General features: G+C 38.8%; 1 protein-coding gene across 3 annotated transcripts in view; it reads left to right on the top strand.

The window, feature by feature from the left end:
* Nucleotides 1-8,671, top strand: part of CPA6 (carboxypeptidase A6) — a 311,598-nt gene extending 302,927 nt beyond the window's left edge. For all 3 annotated transcript variants that reach the window (XM_047841700.1, XM_047841702.1, XM_047841701.1), the window contains 3 exons: nt 1,030-1,232; nt 5,216-5,300; nt 8,224-8,671. In XM_047841700.1, the coding sequence (XP_047697656.1) occupies nt 1,030-1,232; nt 5,216-5,300; nt 8,224-8,411 (476 nt within the window). In that variant the 3' untranslated portion in view covers nt 8,412-8,671. The remainder of the gene's footprint in view (nt 1-1,029; nt 1,233-5,215; nt 5,301-8,223) is intronic.
* Nucleotides 8,672-19,212: the final 10,541 nt, after the last annotated feature.

Genomic DNA, 19,212 nt, shown 5'->3' with positions numbered 1-19,212 from the left:
GGTTTTTTACATTTAGTTTTGAGAGAGAGGCAGAGCATGAGTGGGGGAGGGGCAGAGATAGGGAAACACAGAATCTGAAGCAGTCTCCAGGCTCTGAGCTGTCAGCACAGAGCCTGATGCAGAGCCCAAACCCACAAACGAGATCATGACTTGAGCCAAAGTCAGGTGCTTAACCGACTGAGCCAGACAGGCGCCCCTGTTGAGGATTTCTTAACTAAATTCTTACCCCCAAGATAGCTGGAGAAGCCTCTTGCATTTTACAAAACCAGTTTGGATATTGCTTACCTAAAAATATAATAGAAATTGTTTTGGCATGTTTTGTGGAATTATTTCTGTCTTGCCTTCATGTTCTTGATTAATCAATGTGTGTATCTTACCAGACACCTGTGCAGATGTCTAGCCTTTTCTTTTGATCTGACATTCACTTATCAACAAATATTTGTTGAACATTTGCCATACTACTGTTCTAGTTGCAGGTGCCCAGCAAGCTGAAGACACACAGTTCCTGCTTTCACAGAGCCCTAGAGTTTAATAAAGAATTCAGACTGAACGTAGTTTCTATTAGAGCAGGGGTTTTTTTTCTGTATTGTTTTTTATTGAATACCAGGCACCTAGAACAGTATAAATATTGGTTGAATGCTAAACAGGTAAATACTGCAGACTAATTACAAGTACGTCAAGTGTTACAGAGGGAAAGTGCAGGGTGTCGTGGGCTATAACAACAGGAGCCTTACCTGCTCTGGAGGATCATAAAGAATTAGGTCTCTCACTGACAAAGTCATCCCTTTAGAGTAGTTTATGCAGGATCAGTTAAAAAATCAGTACTTATTTCCTATTCAGGCCATTGAAGCTTGAACCACCCTGGATTTTTCAAAACTGATTCCTATAAATGAGAAATTAGATGAATTGCTTAATAGTACCATATGTTGATAGAAATGAAAGAAAAAAAATCAGTTTAACGATGCTCATTTGTGTCTCTTGCTTCTTGTCTCTCCACTCCCTCACCCCATTTTCTTTTCTGTCTTACAGATGAAGGAGCTTCTATGCATCCTTGCGATGATACCTACTGTGGACCTTTCCCAGAATCTGAGCCGGAAGTGAAAGCTGTAGCCACCTTCCTCCGAAAACACAGGAAGCACATTAGGGCTTACCTCTCCTTTCATGCATATGCTCAGATGTTGCTATATCCCTATTCTTACAAATATGCAACAATCCCCAATTTCAGCTGTGTGGTAAGTATTTGACCATGTATATGTGTGTGTCAGGCTTTCTTCTTTTCTAACACTAACGTGGTTCTAAGCAGTAATGACATATAGCAAACACATATTGTGTTTATGCTAATAAGCATTCTTTACGTATTGACTCATTTTTCATAGTTATAGGAGGTAGGTAACTATTATTATCCCCATTTTACAGATGAGGAAACTGAAACCTATGGAAATTAAGCAATTAGACTAACAACATACAGCTACTAAGAGCCATAGCCAGGATTCAGCCCCAAATCTAGCTCCAACATTGTCACTTTTGACTGCCATGCTGTGCTGCTTCTCAAATGCAATCATTTCAAACCGATTTACATTCTTACCACAGGTTATACGGAAAGTGTCAGGATGGATTTGATTAGTATTACAGCTTCAGTCACATGTTCAGGGCTATAATTAATTTTATTGAGTAAATAATTGTTCATAAATTATGGTCTGACTCTCATTAATTAAAAGCAAGTTTTAATTTATAAGCGCTCTTTGCTTAATGGTACTAAGTCTCTGGGCATCTATTTGACAAGTTAGCACTCAGAATGAACAGCCCTTCAGGCATTAGATTACTTGTCAGTGATTAAGCAGAGTTCCTTTCTCTCCTCATCTCAGAAACCCAACAAGCTATCCACTGTAGGGCAAAATTCTTTGTAAAGTGAGTCTCGTTCAGAGCCAATAGCATCTAAAGGTCTATAAAATTCAAAACTAGGTCAAACTAATATATAGTGTGAGGAAGAAGGAAAAGGTAAAAGGGAGAGGGCTTTGGGGTTGCTGTTGATGTTCTATTCTTTGACCTGGATACTGGTTATATGAGTGTGTGCAATTTGTGATCATTCATTGAGCTATAAACTTAAAATTGTTATATTATTCTGTATGGATGTTAAACTTGAACTAAAAACTTTGATAAAAGAGAAGCACCCCCTTTCTTCCTATACCTTGAACCCTAAATCCTTCACCAGTTGGTTGGAGTTGCAGGAATCCCAGATCTAGATGTCCAGGACCTGGAAGGAATGGGGAACATGAGGAAGAAGGCCTGACAGAAGGCTTGTATTCTGTCCAAAAGAGGAATTTTGTTCTTGGCATTCCAAGCAAGAATTCTGAGCAAATTCTCTTTCTTGAGAAATTTTGTAAAGGTGGTAATTCTATTTAAGAATGCTATTCTTCAGCTACTTTGTGTCAACAGACTTCTTGTTGTCGTCGTCATTGTTGTTGTTGTTAACTTGACAGCTTAACCACCCTGTATCACACAAAGCTTCTCTAGGCAAATATTCACCCCTTTCTGAATTGGGCACAATGTCTATTTATGTTCTCACGACAGATAATATGGAGTATGCAATATATTAAATCTAGTACATGAGAATGTTCTCCATATTTTGAATTTAGCTTGCTATCAGAAGTTAAGCCTATTTTAATTTTGTCTTAGGTTGGAGGTTGTGGTATAAAGAGTAAATCAGTGATTCACAACCAAGAATGAATTTGCCTCCCACGGGACACTGAACAAGGTTGAAGACATTTTGATTGTCACAACAAGGCTGGAGGATGTTATTGGCATCTAGAGGATAGAAGCCAAGGATACTGCTAAATGTATAGGACAGCCTCCACAGCAGAGTTATTTAGTCCAGACTGTCAATATGTCAATGACATATAAGCTAAGTCATTACAGCCAAGATTAAAATTCTCAGAAACTAGGTAGTCTCTGAATGTTAACCAGAAACCATTAAATTCTAATAAATTGTTCAAAAACATTTCCATCAATATGGTAGAGTCTGTGTTTCTGCTAACATTTTTAGGTCATTCATTAAGCTGCTTTAAATATGGAAATAATTGGGGACACCTGAGTGGCTCAGTTGGTTAAGCATCCGACTTTTGATTTCAGCTCAGGTCATAATCTCAGAGTCATAAATTCAAGCCCCGCTGAGCATGGAGCTTGCTTGAGATTCTCTCTCTCCCCCTCTCTCTGCCCTTCCCCCACTCACTCACACATTCTCTCTCAGAAAGAAAAGAAGAGGAAAAAAAGGAATAAAAAATAAGCCTTATTTAGCTGAAGTTCAATAAGTGAGACCTGGAGGCGCCTGGGTGACTCCGTCAGTTAAGCCTCCAACTTCGGCTCAGGTCATGATCTCGCGGTTCATGAGCTCGAGCCCCATGTTGGGCTCTGTGCTAACAGCTCAGAGCCTGGAGCCTGCTTCAGACTCATGTGTGTGTCTCTCTCTCTGCCCCTCCCCTGCTCACGTTCTGTCTCTTTCTCTCAAAAATAAATGAAAACATTACAAAAAATTTTTTTTAATAAGTGAGGCCTGGGACAAGTGGAAAGAGGAAACAATAAAGAAAGGAGGAATTGCTTAAACTCTTTCAAATACGTGTCTAGCTACACAACCCTGGAAAATAATTCTTGGAAAATGTTATGAAGTTTTCATTTTTTGTGGAATGATCCTATCTAAACCTCTCACCAACATGCACCTGAGTGGCAGAAGTGCAGGGAGCTCAAAAGGCTAAAGCTATGCCTATGGTTTTTTTGCAAAGAGGCCAAGAGGCCAAGAGGTTGTGTTTTTTTTTTTCTTAGTAGATTTCAGGGTGGGAATTTAGTCCTCTGGAATAATGAGGAACAAAACTCTCCCCACCAGCAGAATGCAATAATCTTCTAAACGTAGAAATATCTGCCCTTGCCATGGAATATTGCTAAAACCATTGGAGAAGATGTTAAAATCTTAGAACATTCTCCATAAAGGTTTTTGGTATTAGGGTGTTTACATTCCTTCTCTGTTGGCTCCTGAGAGGAGAAATTCATCATCAGTGAGATCAATAATAAATTGTCTGCCAGGTTCTGGAGCCTGGCCCCTTAATATCCACAACAAGTGGCATTTGCTGCAGAGGCTGCTTTATTCATCCCTGAGGTGAATGAGGACAGCAAGCTGCAGCCAAGGCCAACACACGGCACCATGTTGCCCAGAGTACTTCAACTGATGTATTAAATTATTCATAGGCAAATTGAAACGGGAGAGTTGTATACTGGTTTCAACATACTTCTTTTCCTCTTGCTGGTCATACAATACTTCTCTGACTCCTTATTGAAACTAATGCCGCTATACCATTTGAAAATGTTTTGAAGTGTAGTCTGTATCCTTTCAGTTCATGTTAGAATATTCACCTTTTAGTAGTTTTGTTGTGTTGATTATTCTTCCGATTTTTGGCATTGATTGGAACAGTTCCACCTCAGAATTTCTACATCTTAGCAGTACCTGAGCTCTGTCAGAGGCGTAGGTAACCTTAGAAGTCATGGAGCATTCTGAAATTGTATTCCCATTCCCCTGGGGATAAATGAATAGCATAAGAGAAGTCACTCTTCCTGAACTAAAGGGTTTCTTAATTGATGCAAATGTGCTTTAAATACCTTGTACATAGCCACTGAAGTATGTACTTAAGGATCAATAAGATTATCTTGATACTCTTGCAGAGCTATGCTTATTCAACATTCATGCAAGAAATATTGATTAAGCATCTGTTATACACAGGCACATTGCTAAACACTGCATATGTAGCCTTGAGGAAGACTGACGTTCTTCCCTATCAAGTATTTTGTAATTTATAAAAACAAGTGCCTCTGAATAAAAGTGAAGAGGACAGAACACTAAATCAGTATCAGAAGATATGGGTACTTAACCGCTCCTTGCCATGTAATCCCAGCCTTGCTGAGCCTTTCTTTTCTTGTCTGTCAAGTGGAAATATTACTGATCACTGGTCTGCTGTGAGCATCAGTCAAAGCAAATAATGTGTTCCAAAACACACTGTAAACTGCAGCACGTGTCAAAGAATAATATTATTATTAAACATAGCTATTACCTAATGTGCCCAACCTTGCTCTCCAAATTGATGGCTGATAATGCTCAGACAACATGCCAGTGTTTCCAAAGGTTTCAATGCAGTGATGGAAAGTGATAGAAGTTTTCCATTTTCCCTCACAGGAATCTGCAGCTTATAAAGCTGTGAATGCACTTCGGTCGGTATATGGGGTACAATATAGATATGGACCTGCCTCCAGCACATTGTGTAAGTTTCCTGTGTATTTTGTTTTAGAATCATCTCTTGAACCAAGATCCTGTATAATGACTTCCCTTTAAAAAAACAGAAAGTGTGTTCCCCTTTAAAGAGAAATTTTTGACAACCAAATTAGCCAAGGAAGATGGAGGGAGTTTATATCTGATTAGTTTTACACTGCATGACAGAAATCATTGTACCAATTTAAATAAATTCTAAGCAGAGAATTTTCTAAGCATGTAGTAATGACTACAAAGCTGAATTGAGATCTTATGACAGTAGAAAGTGCCCAAGTGGGCTCCTTAAGCAATTGTAACTACTATAAGGGTGGAAATGGGCCTTGAGAAGGTAATGAAGTAATATCTCAGCCCTAAAAGAGCTTCCCTTTTATTCCTTTCCTCCACCATTCTTGTTAGGAAATTCTGTTTTTTACATAACACCTAAAGCTGAATTTCCCCTTAAAAGGTAATTAAAATATTTCTTACTTTATATGAAATAAAGAACAACTGGGTATATGGAAAGAACTTGAAGAATCAGAAGACATGGATTCTAGTCCTAATTCTCCTGCTAACTGTGATACATTCTTGGCCAAGATACTAATCCTGGGCCTCAGTTTCCACCACTTTTAAGTGAGGGATTGGACAAGGTCATTTCTCATGGTCTTTTAAACTCTAACATTCATTAATTATATGACTTGGAAAATTTAGCATGAAATCATATACATCTTAATGTCTACATATGCACACACACACACACACACACACACACACACACACACACACACATACACACACAGGTTGTATGTGTATGTATAGAGAGTGGCACCCAATCTCGCTTTCAGTGAAGTACGAAATTTCTCCTTGATTTCTTTAACCTACCCATTATTATATTCCTAACCACTCACTTTCTTGAGCCTTCAGAAGAAAAGCTTGGTTTGTCAATTAACATTGCTTCTCATGTAAGTTTATCCTAATAATGAGAATGTCTTAAGTATTAGAATTTTTTGCAAAGTCTATGATCATTGGTCTCATGCTGACCTCTTTAGAACTGTTTTTCAGTACGGCCATGCTGAAGGAGGAAAGATAGCATTTTTTTAAAAGTCATATTCCTAATTATCACCCACATAATATACATTAGTTTTTAATATTAATTTTTAAAAATCTTACACTTCACCTTTTAAGCTTGGTATGAAGTTACAGTCATGGTATTATATTTACCAAGAACAATCTGTTACCATAGAAATGAGGCTGTCACATCACCATGAGGTAACTCTTGGCACATATTGACTCTGACTTTGGCTTCTATGACCACTATTTGCAGTTCCAGTGTACTCTAATTCAGAGGGACAATGAAGCCACCGCCTACCTTTTGTCCTTAACCAAAGCAAGAGGAGCCTGAGAAACAGCAAAGTCATTTAATTGTCTTAACTTAATAATCTATCTCTAACTTGTCCTGACAGAAGCAGCATAAAAAGTGGTATTATTTGAGCAGATGAACATGCTCTGAAAAATTTTTTAATAGTAATAGTGTTAGGTCAGTCTGGATCATATTGATTTCAAGAAAAAAGTATATAAAGATTCTTCTCTTAAAAATTTATTAAACAATTATTAAGAGCCTATTATGCTAAAAAATGACATACTAGGCACTTTGGGGTGTCAAGATGCAAAATAATAGGGGCTTATGTCCCTTAGCACATTATTAATTTCCACAACACCACCATGCAGCAGGTATTATAATCTCTTTTTCTAAAGAGGAGATTATGGTTCAGACAAGTCACAGTAGGTGGTGGGATACATACAGTCTGAGCCCTTAGTCTGCCTCTAATGCCTGCACTTTCACCTCTCTGCCGACAAGCTCACAAGCATGTGAGGTCACAAGAGCCAGAGAGAGGAGAGAGTTGCCAGTGGATTATCAGCTGTGCTAAATGTTGTTGAGAGGTTGAAAATGGCATCTGAGAGGGGGGAGAAAAAAACACCACCACCACCAACAACAACAACAACAAGAAAGGAGATCAGGCCTGCTGTCATTGGTGACCTTCAAGAACTAAGGTTTCATAGACAAGTAGAGGCAAGAACCAGATTGAAAGTGGCTGAGGACACAGAGGCAACACATATAGAGTCTCTTTGCATTCTAAAGCAAAAGGACCAAGACAAGGAGGATGGTATATAGCATAAGAAGGAAGTGCTATAGGAAAACAGTGCTTGAATATTGTGGTCAATGCAGATGCAAGAGAGGGTGGTTTAATTAATGAAACGAGGTCCCAGAGAAGACCAGAGACCAGAGAAGACCATGATGAATAGAATCAAAAGATGACACCTGTAAAAAAAAACAAGCATCCTCTCCTCCTCTGAGCTGGAAGGAAGAAAGCCAGAGGGCTGTGGTGTCAGTAGAGGAGGTGGTGGGCTGATTACCTTGTGTGGACCTGGGGACAATGGTAAAGTGAAGGGCAGGACCATAAGAGCGTGAGAAAAGTTCATTAAGTGAAGGTCTAGAAAAAGGAGCCTGGAGCAGCTGGCTCCAGGGAACCAGGAACAGGCTGTCAGTGACTGGAGTGATTTTACAGCAAAGACTTTCTCCAGCTTCCTCTCAAGGAGTAAAAGCAAAGAAACTGAGCCAGGGATTAGTTTGTAGAGGGGGAGAGGTGGGGGCTGAAGTGTGGGTGGAGATAAATGTTATTGGAATTGAGGCTGAGAAATCTTGAGATCATCACACTAGAAAAGCATTACTACTTACACTAGATCCTCAAAGATGATGGCAGGTAGGATTTTTAGTTCCATGAGCCCACTGCCAAGGAACCACTGTTAAATCATTCTTGTTGAAACAGTATTTAATTGTGAGGATTTAGGATAGCTTAGTAAGCAAGTACTATATATAAACTTTGAAAGTTATGCAGACTCTTTAGTGAGGCTCTTCTTTTTTTTTATTTTTTTTTTAGATGTGAGCTCTGGTAGCTCAATGGATTGGGCCTACAAAAATGGAATACCCTACACATTTGCTTTTGAACTTCGTGACACTGGACATTTTGGATTTTTACTCCCAGAGATGCTCATCAAACCGACCTGTACAGAGACCATGCTGGCTGTGAAGAACATCACAATACACCTACTAAAGGAATGTCCCTGAGACAGCCCAAGGGTCAGGGCAACCACCAGAGAGAGAGCTAATTCTGTGCAAGAGCCACCTGGCAGTGGGGGAAATTTTTTTTTTTAAAGAGAAGAGCAATTTCTTAGAATGAACATATCTGTGCACTTTAAAAGGACCAACTCAGGGGCGCCTGGGTGGCGCAGTCGGTTAAGCGTCCGACTTCAGCCAGGTCACGATCTCGCGGTCCGTGAGTTCGAGCCCCGCGTCAGGCTCTGGGCTGATGGTTCAGAGCCTGGAGCCTGTTTCCCATTCTGTGTCTCCCTCTCTCTCTGCCCCTCCCCCGTTCATGCTCTGTCTCTCTCTGTCTCAAAAATAAATAAAACGTTGAAAAAGAAAAAAAAACTAGAAAAAAAAATAAAAGGACCAACTCATGCAATTCACATTTCTGTGGCAATAAAAAATTGCTAAAAAAAAAAAAAATTGAACATACCCTAGTTTGCTGTAAGAGAAGCATCCATGTTATATACGTTTAGAGTTCTATTTGATTAAGGGGGAGAGGGGATATTTTCAAACTCTATTGTCTCAAGAAATGCACACATTAAGGATTTCACTGCAATAAATCTCCTTTTCTCAGTTAAGATCTAGGCTACTAATGTGTAATCTCTTGGTTTTCATTTGAAACGGAAACTTTTCAAATGAACTATATTTCTTAATATACAACTTAACGAGACCTCAGGTGCTTCACATCTTCATCACTGGCATTAGTGCCTCATATGCCTATAAAAATACAGCAAGATAAAGCATTCGTGTTCAGACTCTGAGAATACCATTTACAAAAAAAAAAAAAAAAAAGGAAGAAGTAAACATTAATTGAGGTGCCAGACACAGTGTTAAGAACTTTATACTGATAATCTCATTTATTACTCAAATATATGAGGTAGATACTACTATCATCCTCATTTTTCAGATAAGTAAATTGAGACTTAGAAAAGTGATATACGGGGCACCTGGATGGCTCAGTCAGTTTAGGATCTGACTTTGGCTCAGGTCATGATCTCAAGGTTTGTGGGTTTGAGCTCCAGGTCGGGCTCTGTACTGACAGCTCATATCCTGGGAGCCTTGTTCAGATTCTGTGACTCCCTCTCTCTCCCTGCCCCTCTCTCTCTTGCACTCTGTCTTTTTCTCTCAAAAATAAATAAACATAGGGGCGCCTGGGTGGCTTGGTCGGTTAAGCGTCCGACTTCAGCCAGGTTACGATCTCGCGGTCCGTGAGTTCGAGCCCCGCGTCGGGCTCTGTGCTGACAGCTCAGAGCCTGGAGCCTGTTTCAGATTCTGTGTCTGCCTCTCTCTCTGCCCCTCCTCTGTTCATGCTCTGTCTCTCTCTGTCTCAAAAATAAATAAACGTTAAAAAAAAATTTTTTAAAAGAAAGAAAAAATAAATATTAACAAAAAAAATTTTAAGTGATATTCCTATTTTCAAGAATATGACAGGACAGGTGTCTGGACTGCTGGAAATAACTAAAACTTCTGGACAAAATATAATTTTTTAAAATGTTTACTTATTTTTAGAGATAGAGTGCAAGCAGGGGAGGAGCAGAGAGAGAGAGAGGGAGAGAGATAATCCCATGCAGGCTCCGCAGTGTCAGCACAGAACCCAACACAGGGCTCAATCTCATGACCATGAGATCATGACCTGATCCAAAATCAAGAATCAGTCACTTAACTGACTGAGCCACCCAGGTGCCCCAAAATATAATTTTTTAATCATCTTTAAGACATCAAACGAGAAAGTAAGAAAATCTCCAGTTAGGCATTGAGTGAAGGCAGGAACCTGGAAAGGTAAGTGGTACACTGTTATCCTGAGAGCATCTGTCAAAATAGGTGAGTGCAGACTTTGATTTTCACAGCATTTTGGAGGATGGGAACAGAGAACAAAGCCCAAGGCTACTCCAAGGTGGGAAGTCTAATAACAGATTCTCCTCCTACCAGAATTCTAAGATTCCAAAGGGCTATACCTTCAGTTTAAGGGTAAATTATAAATAAACCCCCATACTGTCTTCAAGGGACAATTGACTATTTCAAAATTTGGCAAGAGTAGAGAGGGGAGAAACTACAGCTGAATCATAGGTCAGTTCTCACCAATTTGTGGGCCAAATCCAGATTAGTTAAATGGTCTGATACACCTCTAGCCAAGAATTTAATTCAGACTAATCCCAGATTGGTTATCCCCTCCAAGAATTTGGTAGAAGGAAACACAAATCCTCTCAGGATGAAAAGATGAGCCTGAAAACTTCCAGAAAGAGTGGGGGGGGGAGGGAAGATGATCACAAAGGAAAGAAGACTAGAGTAACATGAAACTTTTCAACAGCACCACTGAAGTTTGAAGACAATGGAGAAATGCCTTAGTTTTCAGGGGCCATTCTGTCCTAAAAATCTACACCCAGCAAAATGATAATGAAAAGTGAGGGTAAAATACAAACATTTTCAAAGAATTGAGGTCCTAAATTATTAACCTTTCTCAGGAAAATCCTGAGGGATCTACTCTACCAAACTGAGGGATTAAACCAAGAAAAAGATATAGGATCTCAGAAATCAGGAATTCAGGAGAAAGGCATGGGGGAAAAAAATCTCAAGATAACAGTGAAGACAAAAGTCTAATAGCTGCAAAACAGGCTTAAAGAACCACCATAGTGGAATAGAAGGAGAACTAAAGTCTCAGATGAAATTCTCCAAGATAAACACGAAACAGAACACATGTTCAGAGGCAATTTTTACTTCTATCAGAAAATCTGGGGATGGATTAGTAATAAAAGCACAGAAACCAAGAAAATAATAACAAAATGCAGCTGTTAATTGTGGTGCAAACAATGGCTACAGAAGAGAAGAAATAATATACTATATGACTTAGCTATAAACAGTATTCATATATTTAAAATAATTTTAGCCCTAAATATCAATTTAACCAAAAACGGTGATATAAATCTATTTGAAGGGGAGGAAGAAGTACTGTATGTGAAAGGAGGGGTATAGGAGAGTTAAATCTTCATCTGCTGTAGCAGGAAGTCAATAGACAATATCTAAAACTGAAAGAAAAAAATCAAGAAATAACAGGTTGTGCATGTTACCTAGACATAAGAAAGTAAATTCTAGAAGAAACAATGTAAAAGATTAAGAATTATTGGGCTAAGGAGAGGGAGTTGGGAGTAAGGAAGGATGAAGTAGAAGACTACTGTTTTTAATATAAACCTTGTTATTTGGCTTTGTTTTTTTTAATTATGAAAAATATACAAAATATATTCCTTTTAAAGGAAGAGTGTTTTTTTGTTTGTTTTGGAAGTATTCTAACACTTTTTTTTTATTCTTTAGTTAACATACAGTACAATGTTGGTTTCAGGAGTAGAATTCAACGATTCATCACTTACATATAACACCCAGGGCTCATCCCAACAAATGCCCTTAATACCCATCACCCATTTAGCCCATCCCTCCCCCAATTTCCTCCATCAACCCTTAGTTTGTTCTCTATTGTTAAGAGTCTCTTACGGTTTGTTTTCTACCCTCCTCTTTTTCCCCCCTTTCCTGTATGTTCATCTGTTTCTTAAATTCCACATAGGAGAATAGTCATATGATATTTATCTTTCTATGACTTATTTCGCTTAGCATAATACATTCTAGTTCCATCCACATTGTTACAAATGGCAAGATTTCATTCTTTTTTATCTCCGAGTAATAAATATGTATATCCATTCGTCAGATGATTGACATTTGGATTCTTTACATAATTTGGCTATTGTTGATAGCACTGCTATAAACATTGGGTGCATGTGCCCCTTCGAATCAGCATTTTTGTATCCTTTAGATAAATACCTAGTAGTGCAATTGCCGGGTTAAGGGTAACTCTATTTTTAATTTTTTGAGGAACCTCCATACTCCTTTCCACAGTGGCTGCATCTACATGCCTTCCCACCAGCAGTGCAAAAAGGGTTCCCCTTTCTCCACATCCTCGCCAACACCTGCTGTTTCTTGTGTTGTTAATTTAGCCATTCTGACAGGTGTGACATAGTACATCATCATGGTTTTGATTTGTATTTCCCTGGTGATCATCTTTCATGTGTCTATTAGCCATCTGGATGTCTTCTTCGGAAAAGTGTCTATTAATGTCTTTCCTGCTTTGTTGAAGATTAACTGACCATAAAGTTATAGGTCCATTTCTGGGTTTTCTATTCTGTTCCATTGATTTGTGTGTCTGTTTTTGTGACAGGACCATACTGTCTTATGACTACAGCTTTGTAATATAGCTTGATATCAGGAACTGTGATGCCTCCAGTTCTGTTTTTCTTTTCCAGAATTGCTTTGACTATTAGGGGTCCTTTTGTGGTTTCATAAAAGGTTTAGGATTATTTGTTCTAGCTCTGTGAAAAGTGATATTTTGATAGGGATTGCATTAAATATGCAGGTTGCTTTAAGTAATATGGACATTTTAACAATGTTTGTTTTTCCAATTTATAAACATGGTATGTTTTTCCATTTCTTTGTGTCCTAGGAAAAGTGTTTCTTAAAGTGAACTCCCAACTATTTGCCACCCAGTCTTTTTGATGTTAATAAAATGTACATTATTTCAATAAAAATTTAAAACTAAATTTAAGAGAAATATTAAATGAGATCATATGTGAAACGCCTAGCACAGAACCTAGAATATAGTAGACAATCAGGAAATACTAATCTTTTCTATGCTTTACAAATCTAATATATCTTTTTATCTTGTAGTTCCAGTTATATGTTTGTAGGAATGGATCTCAGGCAGGTTTGAGGCTCAGTCCTGCTAAGAAATAGTATACCTGGGAATTTAAACTTCAGTTCATCCAGTCTGGTGGTTAATGCTCACAAATGACCTGGGACTGGAGGGTTGTTTTTATACTAATTATTTCTACCCATAGAGCAGGCGAAAACCAAAATGTCCAGAATTACCAGAAGGGCCCGAAGCTTCTGAAGACTCCCAACGATGGAAAGGTGCTACTTCTCAAAGCATCTGACAAAAAAGCATACAGTTGCCTGCTGTCATCCACTGGCCATCATGAGTCCTTGACACCAGGAAACTCTCCCAATTGATTGCGAGCGTGCTGTGCTCCCCCCAGTCTGTTAGCTTTCTGTATCCAGACCATTTGCTGGTGTCTGTTGATGCTTTCCCATCAAACATGATCTCCCCTGTAACAACCCAACAACAAACAACTCTTGAATATCCAGGAAGAAGAAAATAACTTATAGATAACCCCCCCAAATCAATTTTGTATTATTTTTTTAATTGCCATCTATTCCATGCCCTATGGCATAGATTAGCAAGTTAATATCAAGAACTTGCATTTATATTATTATTTTAGTTTTCTCTGCCCTTCACATAGTGCAGGTGCTGAGTATTTTTTTTTCAAAGCCGAGAAGAGGTCAACAGAAAATATACAAGCTAAATAATCCACAGACTAGCTGGGTATATAGTTTCTCTATTATCCACTCATCAATTCAGAATGAAATTTTGCCTTCATGAACCTCATGTAAATTCTTTTCAGTGATTACTCTTGCATTTCAGTAGCACTGTATATATTTTACAGCTCAAATTCTATAAGTGGATATTTTAATATTTATAGGCTATTTTCATTTTTAATCTTTTAAAACTAAGTCACAAAATGTACTGTTGGATGATGTATGTTCAAGGCACATTGCTAGGTGCTATGTGTGAGGAGGGGTGCTGAGAACAAAAAGTGTTTTATTTATATCAATACTTGCTTAGGAATGGAAAAGTTAACTTCAAACTAAAAACAGCACCTGCATTTTTGAAAATAGTTTAGCAAGACACTTCCCCATCCCCACTACTATTAAAAGCAATTTTACAGATTCTGGTTAAGTTGTAACTCTCAGATCGTTTTAGTGAGTATATCAGTTTTGTAGGACTGCCTTAGCAAATTTCCACAAATTGGGTGGCTTAAAACAATAAAAATTTGTCATCTCAGTTCTAGAGGCTAGAAGTCCAAAATCAAGAAAGGTCAGGGCACTGCCTCCTCTAAAACCTATAGGGAATCCTTCCTTGCCTCTTCTTAGTTGCTGGTTGGTTGCCAGCAATCTTTGGTGTTCCTTGCTGCTACATAATTTCAAACTTAGCCTTCCTCTCACATGGCCTCCCCCCACTGTGTGTCTCTTGTCCTCACATGGCCATGTTCTTGGAAGGACACTAGTCATATTGGATTAGGAGCCCACCCTACTTCAGTATGAACTCATCTTAACGAATTGCATCTGCAGTCACCCTGTTTCCGATAAGGTCCAATTCTTTTTTTTTTTTTTTTTTAATGTTTAGTCTTTCTTGAGAGAGAGAGAGACAGAGCACAAGTCGGGGAGAGGCAGAGAGAAAGGGAGACACCGAATCCAAAGCAGGTTCCAAGCTGTCAGCACAGAGCCGGATGCAGGCCTGAACCTATGAACCACGAGATCATGACCTGAGCCAAAGTCGACACTTAACCGGCTGAGCCACCCAGGTGCCTCCAATAAGGTCCCATTCGGAGGTACAGGCAGTTAGAATTTCAACATATCTTTTTGGGACGAAACAAAACTCAACCCATAAGGAGTGGACAAATATCATGAGATATTGATGTTAATGAGCCTATTTACAAAGCCAAAAAGTGGTCAGTCTTGCTTGAGATTAATCTTTTGTTCTCAAGCCTAACTGTTGGGGAATACATAAAACAATAAAGCCTATTTTTTAAATTCTAACACTCCTGATGAGATTGTTTTTAACAAACTATTAATAGAGACATAATAATCTATTCTTTATAGTTAACTTTTCAAATAATAAAATTATAACTCAAATTATGATTTACTTTTCTTAACACAGGAAATTTGTTAGTTTTAGGTAGCATCATATATTACCTTTACTCTTAATAATTCTTTTGAGCTCCTGCATCATAAAAAGTATTTACAGCTAAGTTATACTAGATCAAATCTAATTGATTAAATCAGAATTCTGTGCAATGTTAATTAAAGTATGCTTTAGATTAAGCAAAGTAATTACATGAGCGATTGCATTTAATGGAATATTTTCATGAATCAGAATATTGCATAATAAACCTGAAAACAGCCACACTGAATACCTAATATATTTCACAAAACAAATTGCACTGAGAACTGCTAAGACATCTGATTAATTCACATGAAAATAAAGGCAACTTGAAGATTTTCTAGAGCAGACTGTAACTCCTTATTTCCAATGTGATGCCAGTCTCCTCACTGTGTTTCTGCAGTTCTGCCTTTTAGGACTGCTTCCTCTATCCTCAGTGGATGCTAAGGAAGGTTCTGCCTAGGGCATCCATCCTTGTTCCACCTGCCCACGGTAGGTGAGGGAAGCACATCAAATGATAACTCAAGTCTTTATAGTGTATAGACTCTGGAGTACTATTCACCTTGTAGGTTATTTATGAATTGAACTAAGAGAATAGCTCCCCACATAACACTGAAACAGTGCGTTCTAAGTTTCAGACTCAAAAGTAAATGTTTCCCCTGGGGCACATGGGTGGTCAGTGGGTTAAACCTCCAGCTATTGGTTTTGACTCAGGTCATGATCTCACAGTTCATCAGTTCAAGCCGCAAGTCGGGCTCTGACCTGACAGTGCAGAGCCTGCTTGGGATTCTCTCTCTCTCTCTCTCTGCCCCTCCCCCACTTGTGTGTGTGCATGCATGCTCTCTCTCTAAATAATAAACTTTAAAAAAAAAAGTAAATTATTTCCCAGTTGGGAAGAATTAAAAGGTAATAGGAACACCCAGCCCCTGCATGAAAGTGAGCCAGCAGTCCAATGTACATGCTCTGAAAGAAATAATTTGCAACAACTGATGACCGGTGTTAGGTTCAGTTATTGAATTTCTAGTACAGCTATATTTTTGGCAGAAGCACAGACCCCTGCTATCCTAGGTAGAATTCTTCAGTAATTTAAAGCTATATTCAATATTCTAAGGGAGACTGATATCCGCTAAGCAGAAATTGTGTTGCTGGATGTGTTTAGATCCAGCTGTCTATCTCAAGCAATATTGGTCTGAAATATTGTATAAAGTATTCATTTGGTAGAGCAGCAAACATGAACAGACAATTCAATGGCTTTGTGCCAGGGTCAACAGAATTTCATAAAAGAATGAATATTTGGAATAAGTGTCACTGCACCTGTCACAAACTATCATGCGAGGTGTATAAGGACATCCTAAAGAGGTAGCACTGAGCTAACCAGGAGTGTCCAAGTATAGACTAATCATTTGTGATGATAATAATAACTGATAGAATTTACCACCCCCCCCCCACCACCAAATCAATTTTGTACTGGGAACTTGAAATCAAAATAATGTTCTTTTTAGACCCATAAATATGAACACTAGTCTTTATCGTCCCTTTAAAATACTTGAGAGTCTATTCCTTTTTATTTATTATCTTTAGCTAAATTGCTTTCATTTAGAAGACTCTTTGAATAAGAATCAACATTTCAACCACAGATCTTACAGCGATCTGCATATTTTGTTAAGACCAGTTAATTATTTTAAGTAGTTCTTAAATATCACTAGTAAAAGTGACTATGACTGGATACAAATGTTTAGTGCAAAACTGTGTTCTCCCCTTCCTCTTCTTCCCTTAAGGGCCAAAGATAATTCTGATAATTCTAGTTTTGCCTCTCTTAATCTCTTTCCTCTGCCCCCCTCCAAGGACAGTTCTAGACCCTTACTAGACCAGTTCTTGAGCTTTTGCAAAGGAGAATTAGGATGGAAAGCAGAAGAAGGACAAGAGGATCCTTAGACAAGGAATGGGAACTCTCCCAGGGACTTTGAGGGCAGGAGGCAGCTGCAGTCAGTAGGACAATGGGTAGGTCAGAAAAGGAGTTTTAAAACCGTTGCAGAAGATCATGTATTGCTTTTGTGGTGTTCAACAAAGTCTTTGAAATTACTAGGGCATGTTCTTTTAAATATATCATTATTTCAAAACATTAAAATCTGTACCAGACATTTATTATAATCTCTGTGTGTTCTTGCCATGTCTAGGGACTATGAAGCCTTAAGAATCCTGTCTTCCCAAGATAGAATCCAGAAAATGTGGTTTGCCAATATCTTCTGCAGAACACAGACATGTGATTTAGGCTCCCTGAGTAAGAATAGGTTCGGAAGTGAGAGTCGCTATTCAACGGATATGAAGTTTCAGTAATGCAGGATGAATAAGTTCTAGAGATTTTTGTACAATATGGTGCCAACAGTTAACAATACCGGATTGTACACTTGAAAATTTGTTAAGAAAACAGATCTCATATCAAATGTTCATAGTCCAATTTTTTTTATGCTTTATTTATTTTTGAGAGAAAGGGAAATTTTTGAGTGGGGGAGGGGCAGAGAGAGAGGAGGACAGAGGATCCGAAGCATGTTCTGCACTGAGAGCAGTGAGCTCGATTTGGGGCTTGAACTCACAAACCATGAGATCATGACCTGAGCCAAAGTCAGATGCTCAACCGACTGAGCCACCAAGGCATCCCTACCATAATTTTTAAAAAACAATATAGGAGGGGCGCCTGGGTGGCGCAGTCGGTTAAGCGTCCGACTTCAGCCAGGTCACGATCTCGCGGTCTGTGAGTTCGAGCCCCACGTCAGGCTCTGGGCTGATGGCTCGGAGCCTGGAGCCTGTTTCCGATTCTGTGTCTCCCTCCCTCTCTGCCCCTCCCCCGTTCATGCTCTGTCTCTCTCTGTCCCAAAAATAAATAAACGTTGAAAAAAAAATTAAAAAAAAATATAGGAAATTTCAAGGAGGAGGAGGAAGAAGAAAAGAGGAAGGCAACCTGAGAAAAGAGGCACCACACAGAATCCATGTGATGGCAAAAATGGCAGGCAAGTTCATGTTGCAGAAATGGCAGTGGTGGGGTGGGGCAGCAGCAGTGTCCCTAGTGCTTATGGGGAAGCATTGGGGGGCTGTGGTTAAACTCATCAAGCCAGCTCTAAAGCCTGTCATATCATTTCCAGACTCAGCTTTCAGTTGCTTCTCTCATCTATAGAATAAACTTTTTTCCTGCTTAATCAACCAGCACCAATTTCTGGGACCATGCATTTTATTAAAACTCCTATTGGGTTGCACACAAGAATATGGCTCATTTGGGGTGCCTGGCTCTTTGGCTCAGGTCAGATCTCACAGCTGGTGAGTTCAAGCCCCACGTCAGGTTTTGTGTTGACAGCTCAGAGCCTGGAGCCTGCTTCAAATTCTGTATCTCCCTCTCTCTCTGCCCCTCCCCTGCTCACGTTCTGTCTCTCTCTCTCTCTCTCTCTCTCTCTCTCTCAAAAATAAATAAACATTAAAAAAAAGAATATGGTTCAGTTTTCCATACTTTATTTTTTTTAATTTAAAAATTTTTTTTTATCTTAACTTGTTTTATTTTTTAATTTACATCCAAGGTAGTTAGCATATAGTGCAACAATGATTTCAGGAGTAGATTCCTTAATGCCCCTTACCCATTTAGCCCATCCCCCCCCCCACAACTCCTCCAGTAACCCTCTGTTTGTTCTCCATATTTATGAGTTTCTTATGCTTTGTCCCCCCTCCATGTTTTTATATTATTTTTGTTTCCCTTCCCTTATGTTCATCAGTTTTGTCTCTTAAAGTCCTCACATGAGTGAAGTCATATGATTTTTGTCTTTCTCTGACTAATTTCATTTAGCATAATACCCACCAGTTCCCTCCATGTAGTTGCAAATGGCAAGATTTCATTCTTTTTGATTGCCGAGTAATACTCCATTGTATGTATATACCACATCTTCTTTATCCATTCATCAGTCGATGGACATTTGG

The sequence above is a fragment of the Prionailurus viverrinus genome, chromosome F2 (genome assembly GCF_022837055.1).
Source record: "Prionailurus viverrinus isolate Anna chromosome F2, UM_Priviv_1.0, whole genome shotgun sequence".
Classification (NCBI taxonomy): Eukaryota; Metazoa; Chordata; class Mammalia; order Carnivora; family Felidae; genus Prionailurus; species Prionailurus viverrinus.
This window is presented reverse-complemented; position numbering and strand designations above follow the sequence as displayed.